The 7,424-nt window shown below is 33.6% G+C and overlaps 1 protein-coding gene across 8 annotated transcripts; it reads right to left on the bottom strand.

Annotated features, from left to right (window-relative positions):
• Positions 1–1,461: 1,461 nt before the first annotated feature.
• Positions 1,462–7,017, bottom strand: LOC108329332 (probable inactive leucine-rich repeat receptor-like protein kinase At3g03770). Of its 8 annotated transcripts, XM_052873178.1 has the most exons (9): positions 6,276–6,782; positions 4,660–6,094; positions 3,615–3,748; positions 3,140–3,380; positions 2,833–3,035; positions 2,659–2,711; positions 2,292–2,403; positions 1,892–2,171; positions 1,462–1,635 (listed from the first exon to the last, which is right to left on the bottom strand). In XM_052873178.1, the coding sequence occupies exons 2-8, from the start codon at positions 5,993–5,995 to the stop codon at positions 1,905–1,907; spliced, it is 2,346 nt and encodes a 781-aa protein (XP_052729138.1). In that variant the 5' UTR covers positions 5,996–6,094; positions 6,276–6,782; the 3' UTR covers positions 1,462–1,635; positions 1,892–1,904. The 8 variants fall into 8 exon arrangements, with proteins under 8 accessions (XP_052729138.1, XP_052729142.1, XP_052729143.1 ...); XM_052873182.1 differs by lacking the exons at positions 1,462–1,635; positions 6,276–6,782 and adding an exon at positions 6,789–7,017 and having other exon boundaries at positions 1,716–2,171; XM_052873183.1 differs by lacking the exons at positions 1,462–1,635; positions 6,276–6,782 and adding an exon at positions 6,808–7,017 and having other exon boundaries at positions 1,716–2,171.
• Between the last annotated feature and the right edge of the window lie 407 nt (positions 7,018–7,424).

Genomic DNA, 7,424 nt, shown 5'->3' with positions numbered 1-7,424 from the left:
TTGATGTGTGTTGTAATATAGTGTTTTCATTCATCTTAGACTTTGACTTGTCTGGTCAACGCACTTGTGTAGTCAATTGATTTTAGGCTTTTGGTATTTGAGTAGTCTACTCAATATTATGAATTTCGTACATTAGTCTATAGTGACCTCATTTACAATGACACATATGGTACATTTACTCATCTAGTACATGTTGTTAAGCTTCCAACTTATAGAATCGCAATTAAACTTATCACAATTGTTAAAAATCATTCATATATCACTTATATTTTTTCCTTATCTGGTATAAACCTCGTTTTGTCTAATCAATAACTTTTGTCGTCTAATAATATTTTGTTAACATCAAAAGTCTTTCATATTAAAGATACATCTTATTCCAACAAATTCATTTTTCTCTTAATTTAACTTAACTTCAATTTCTTTTTTAACATAACATAATTGTTAAAATATGTTAAATATTCCATTAATAAATATTAAATAATCAAATATTGTGTTGATTATAATTTAGACATTATTATATTTTGTACAAATTTATGCCATTGTCATTACTTTAATAGATAAGGAATTATAAAACCCTTATATATATATATATATATATATATATATATATATATATATATATATATATATATATATATATATATATATATATATATATATATATATATATATATATATATATATATATATATATATATATATATGATTCTATTCTTTGAAATAATACAGTATTATTCTTTAAACATTTTCACAATAATTTCTTAGAAAGTGAGTTACATAAATCTTAAAATCCACTTTGAAAATTGTGAGACATTACTTTTGAATAGATGTTGTTCCATGAATATGAAGATATAGTCTTAAGATATTACTTGACATAGTATCTAACGCTTCTTGTATCTTGCACTTATATATGGCTAATCTAATCTTCAATAAAACTCATACAGCGATTTAAGCATGTGTCTATTCGTATTTTGAACTTATATAAACTTAACGATTTCATCTAACTAGGCATGTTTGTTAATTGCGTATGTTAAAGAAACTGTCTGATTCATATTCATACTTGAGTCTAGTCTTCAATAAATCATCTTTACCTTAACAAGGTTTTAGCGTGACTTTCAGACTATTACATGATCTTAAAGCATTTTGTATAAATGCTCACTCCATTTATTTTTTATCATTTCATTCTCTTTTTTGTCTATGAAAAATATCTCCCCAATAATCATTTGCATTATTAACTTCAAACTTATTACTTGTAAAATACAAGTTTAAATAAAAAGGAAAAGCTGATGAATTTTGAAAAGCAAGACACATTCCTACAACTAAATGAGGCTGTAAAGATTGTGCCGTGAAATATAATACTTTTTCCTTTTTGACACTTCCATTTGTCTGGAAGGAATCCGCTATGAAAACATTAAATTAGTCTAGACTACTCGTTAAAGAATACAGAGTAAAAAAGAAAAATATTAATGAAAAAATTGTTGTTAATATACCCTACTTCCAATAATTTTATATCAACTAACTTACATAATTCTCATGTCGTGACAATTTTCTTATAATGTCGTGTAATTCATACATCACAGTTTCTCTTTTAATGCAGTAGGACTTTATTGCTTATGATTACTTTGATGGTAGGACCTACATGGAACAAAAATCGAAAGTCATCGCCATAAATTGTGTAAGTGTGAACATAAAAAAAATAAAAAAAACCTTAAAAATTACAATAGTGCAAGCTTTGATATACCATAGTTTTTCATTAGAAACTATACTCAGATTTTGGGGCAAAGGAGTTAGAACATAAGACCTTATAATACTATTCTGATGTTGCAGTATCTGCAACCATGAACCTTTTAGGCTTATAGTGAAATATACAAAACAGTAAAAAGTGAAAAACCTGTGAATTGAATCTACTGAAAGGAAAGTCCTCGAGATTCTGAGCCTGGTGAGCCTTCACTACTTTGTGAATCCCCTCTCCATGCATCCTGCACTTGAGATGCAAACTGCAAGTTCCACAGAACATCCTCTATAGAGGGCCTATCTTCTGGCTCTTTAACCATACACCTCACACATATCTCCATCATTGTCTTCAATGATTGATCCAAGCATGCCTTGCGAATTGCTGTATCAACCACACTCCTCCTACCCTCTTCATCTGCTCCTAAGCTTGCTTGCAACTGCCTCATCATGCAATTAAAACAAGCATATCATAGTAGAATTCTAGATGCTTTTTATTCAATGTGAATTATGAAAAAGAAAGCAGATAAAAGAAAATGAATCAGTGTCCCTGTATTTACCAGATCTCTAAAAGCGTCTGCATCATTTGCTGTCTTTATTTGCCTTCCTAGAATGAGTTCGAGTAGTATCACTCCAAGGTCGTATGTATCAGACTTATCTTCATGCTTTACACTACAAAACAGCACAAATCATTAAAAACCTCTCTTTCTTACTTACATATACATACAAGTTTGTGTAATCAGCATAACTGAGATGTCAAAGTTCATAATGATGCCTAACATGATCTTATTTGGAAATAGGATCAAAAGTATTTTTTCTACATTGAGACATGTCAAATTATCTCATATGGTATACAAAATTATTGTATGATAAGTTCTGTTTTTCTAACATGTTACACAACCTGATTAACTTTCTATCTATCATCACCTTTTATTGTTGCTAGAGTGTTTCAATCCGCTTGAAGAATTTCCATGTCGAACCTGGAAGGATAAGTTAAGGTGAATAAGTGCAACTGAGGTTTTTTTTCATCAAGATGAAACTTAGTAATGATTTTCTTCCTCACTAAAAAACTGTAAAATGTCAATATTGTTTTCTTCTTACCTTCCCCATGTTAGATAACAAAGGCAGATGATAACTGCTGATTTTCGCAACAAGATTCTGATCCATCAAAACATCTTCTATCTTGAGATCGTTGGAATATACACCAGGGACTATCCCTGTATGCAAAAACTGGATTCCCTTTGCCACTCCAATTGCAGCTCCAATGCGTTGGGTCCAACTCAAGCATTTTCTAACATTTTCATCTGCCAAAATTATGAGGCATCAATACCACAATTCTGAAGAGGATGGAGAATAACAAAAAAGACATTACTGTCATGATCATGCAAAATGTTTGAGTGTCAATTACCACAGATCCAATCCCTGAGCGTGCCATTTGGTACATATTCAAAGACAAGAAACATTTTGTTGACACTCGAATCATCCAGAGAACATTCAAAGCAGTGTCCAATAGCGCTGACTAAATGACGATGCCTGAGTTTTGATATCAGCTCTATGTGGTTCACAAAGTTTTGAGTGCTGTATTTCTTTGTCATTTCTACACATCGAATAGCAACAACCGAACCATTCTTCAGCTGACCTCTGTACATCTAAGACATCAAAATACACCATTTCAAAATGAAACACTCATCACATAAATGCTTAGAGAGTTGCAGCTTAATTATAACTGACAACTTGATACTACATAGTTAAGTGAATCGTGACTGCATAGTCAAATTATGTTTGTGATGCTGGCTAGTGTACCACAGTCAATGAAAGGAAGTTAAACCACTGATTTTGTATGAATATAGTATGCAAAAATAATTTGAGACATTGTAGCATACCTTCCCATAAGAATCTTCACCCATTAAAGAAGCAGTGTCAAAGTAGTTTGTAGCTGCCTCAATCTCTTCCAATGAGAAACTTCGATAACTTGGCAGGCCAACTGCTCCCAACTTCTTTGTTTGAGATATATACCCTTTAAGTACAGAAATAAAAAAAAGACATGTTTATCAATTTATCCTTAATATGGAATACAGAAAACTGTACATTCTTTCATGTCACACTCTCAAGAAATATTTTCCAATTATTAAGTGGACATCACTGATAAAGAACTATTGTTATTACTTGTTTGGCTGCAAATAAACATATGTTTCTTTTATTGAATTTAAACATGTATAAAGTCCTTGTTTCTATTATTTTAAAGTGGGAAGCAGTTATCATATTTATTTACCAACACATGTTAATACTAGATTTTAATATATAAAACCATTTTTTGTCAATCAAGGTACAGGGATGCTTTAGCTGGAAATCTGTTTTTTCATCCTATTCAGTAAAAAATGTTGTTCTTTTCTTTCTTTCCCATTTCTGTTCTTGATTCCTAACAACCGGTGCCTCGTTTTTAGCACTATTTTTGTTCAGCTGGGTGGTGGAATATATACAAAAAGCAGCTGATGTTGGAGCAGACCTTGTTGGGAAAGTAGAACAGGGAATACCTGAAGATGACTCAAGATAGAGTGCAAACATATATAAGGAAAAAGATCCTACTAATTTTCCTCTAAATAACAGTTTAGGTATGTATATGGGTACACTAATTTAACTTCTTGTTTTAGGAACCTTAGTTTTTTTTAATAAGATTGTTTGAGTGATCATCTAACTTTAGTATTTAATTTTTCTCAGACATCAAAAGAATCTTGTTGTTATTAGTGATAAAAATGGCTACACATTAGACTAGCAAATATCTGAGTCTGCATATGGATGAAAAATGTATAAAATGGAACAAGGTGGTTTGATCATGCACACAGTATACTGTGTGTGTGTGTGTGTGTGTGTGTGTGTGTGTGTGAGAGAGAGAGAGAGAGAGAGAGAGAGAGAGAGAGAGAGATTTACTTGCATCAGAAAGCAACTTAGAAGTGTAACCAGAAGCAGCATTTTCTGATATTAATCTTGTTGGCGGGTTCTTCATTTTGATTCTAGCATTTCCTCTTCTAACAATAAAGAAAATTAGCAAAACAAGTGCTACTCCTCCAAGAGTACCACCTACTATGCCTAGGGAAAGAACTACCTTAGATACTTGTCTGTGCTTCTTTCTCTCAGGTAATATTCCCACAGCTAGGGCCTCAGTGTGGCAAAAAGGCTGCGGCTGCTGATTTTGATTCGCACTGTCTAGACAATTTCTAGCATACAGGAAAGTGCTATCACTGGAATTTGACACTAAACATTTAGGTAAGCTCCCAGTCAAAAGATTTGAGGATAAATCCACTACATCAAGCTCTGAATTACAAGACAGATTCTCAAAAAGCATCCCAGTTAATTTGTTACCAGAAATATTCAGACAAGTAATAGAAGGAAGTGACAACAATCCTGGTTGAAATGGCCCCACAAATGCATTTGATGATATATCCAAACGTTTAAGCTGATAGTATGAGCTCAATTCAGCAGGAATACCATCCCTGAACCTATTGTTTCTTAGCACTAGTGTAACCAACTTGTTACCAAGTTGAGGAAACTGAGGTCCAAAGGCATTGTCATCCAACTCAAGCACTTGAAGATTCTTCAAACGACTAAAATCAGGCAGCACCCCATACAAGTGATTATGAGAAAGTGAAAGAGCTCTCAGATTCTCCACATTGCCAAGAGAATTCGGAAGAGATCCATTGAACAAATTATTCTTGAAACTTAGCACAGTTAAGGCCGGAAGTGAATCAAGCCAAGGAGGAAATGTTTCAGCCAGCATGTTGTTGTCAAAAATGAGTGTTTGGAGATTTTTCAGTGAAGAAAGTTCCTGAGGAATGGAACCATAGAGAAAATTGGAACTCATGTTGAGTATTTCCAGGGATGACAAACGAGCTATCTTACCAGGCAAAGGACCCCAAATACCCAGAGAAACCAATGTGAGAACTTTCAAACTGGGAAGCCTTACCAGTGTTGTGACAAAGGAATTTATTGAGAAATTTCTAGGGAGAGGCGAATCTCTTCTTTCACCTATTATGTGAAGCTGTGTTATGGTGTCTTCATAGCACACTACAGAGAGGGAAGAGTTTGAATCTGTGTTACAAAAATCTGTGTCGTTGTTCCAGTTGCTCAAAGCAGCAGGAAAGTTCAATAGCTGCTGAATTCTGAGAAGAGTCTGAGAGTGAGAGGACTGTAATTGCTCTGAGTAACAGATAGAAAGTACAAAAGTAACTAACACCAAAAGCACTGAGGGATGGTGTATATTTGCCATTAGACACAAGTCATGCAGTGAATGAGAGAGTTTTGGTTATATTCTCAAAAGGATTCAAATTCTCTCAAAATTGAAGCTTTGGGGGTACATGCATAAACCCTGCAATTACAAGAAAACGTGTTAATATAAATAGACAAAAACAAAAATGCAAGAATCTTCTGAATCAAAATAATCAAATTTTACCATGTATTGAATGCATGAACTCTAAGTTTCAAGTAAATCCAAAGGCAAATTCTCAAAGAAAATCATTGTTTCACGCAAACTCAAAAAGTATAACCACCTGAGAAAAGTTTAGACATAATTCAACATGCAGAAAAAGCTTCACCTGCTGTAGAACACAGCACACATCAACGAGTTCTAACCAAAACCAAAATACTCAGAGAGAGAGAGAGAGGGAGGAAAGAAAAGTTGGGAAATGAAGAGAAAACAAAAACTTGTATGCCTTCAGAACTTGCAGAGGCCACCCAATTGAACAAAATCCAAAACTTTTTCAACCATACAATTCAGGAGTAAGTCTCCAAATACAAGTAAAGCCTGGAAACTGGAAACCATTTCTTCTCTTCTGAGAGCAGGACAACGCTGTAGTGACAAGAACTGATAATTGAAAATAAATGAAAAAGACCAAAACTCACTGCTCTCTGACAAGGTGACATTTCATGGTTATGGATCATAATAAATGAACTGATAATTTCTTGTTTTTGGTCGAAAGAAAAAGGTTTTTTCTTTTATCTTTCTCTGTGTGGCGGAAGCAAAAGAAAGATTCTTGTAAATGAGGGAAGCCTTTATTCTTAACTGTGATATGATTCTTTAACCTTTTAAGGGTTTAACTTGAGCATGTGGACTCCAGCAGATTTCCTTGAAGGAGCTAGTTTTTGTACTTTTCCCATCATTATGAGTGGGAAATTGGCTGAAGAAGGAGCCTTTAGTTTTGGCTCAGAGTTCAGTAACGTAAGGTGTTACTTTCAGGGAGAGATGAGCCTTTGTTTTCTCTCTCCAACTTTATGACATGGTCCCCCCTTATTTATTTCTGCTGTTGCTTTTGCCTTTTGGGTTCTTCTTCTCTCTCTCTCACACCAACCTACCTTCATTTATGTGTCTATGGTTGGAACTTGGATCTTAAACCTTCAAAGCAAGAGTCTCATCTGAAAAGTTGGCAAATCTATGTCAGCAAAGGATGCAAGATCTTCAAGGAAAAGGAAGGAACATGCATGATCAAGACCAATGTCACCTAAAGAGTTTCTGATGCGTGATTAGATCATGTGATTGCTATTTCTTAACAAACTTTAGTGTTCAGAATATCTTGTATAAAGATACGCTAACTCTTTTTTGCTACTTAAAAAAGATGGCTTGGCATGATAAAAAACATTACAGATCTAATAATGATTAATCAAAAGAATTTTTTTTTTCCTAAGAGATGTTTGCATTATAT

This window comes from Vigna angularis, chromosome 2 (assembly GCF_016808095.1).
Source record: "Vigna angularis cultivar LongXiaoDou No.4 chromosome 2, ASM1680809v1, whole genome shotgun sequence".
In the NCBI taxonomy this organism is placed as follows: domain Eukaryota; kingdom Viridiplantae; phylum Streptophyta; class Magnoliopsida; order Fabales; family Fabaceae; genus Vigna; species Vigna angularis.
Note: the sequence above shows the minus strand (reverse complement) of the source record. Positions and strands in the feature narration are given on the sequence as shown.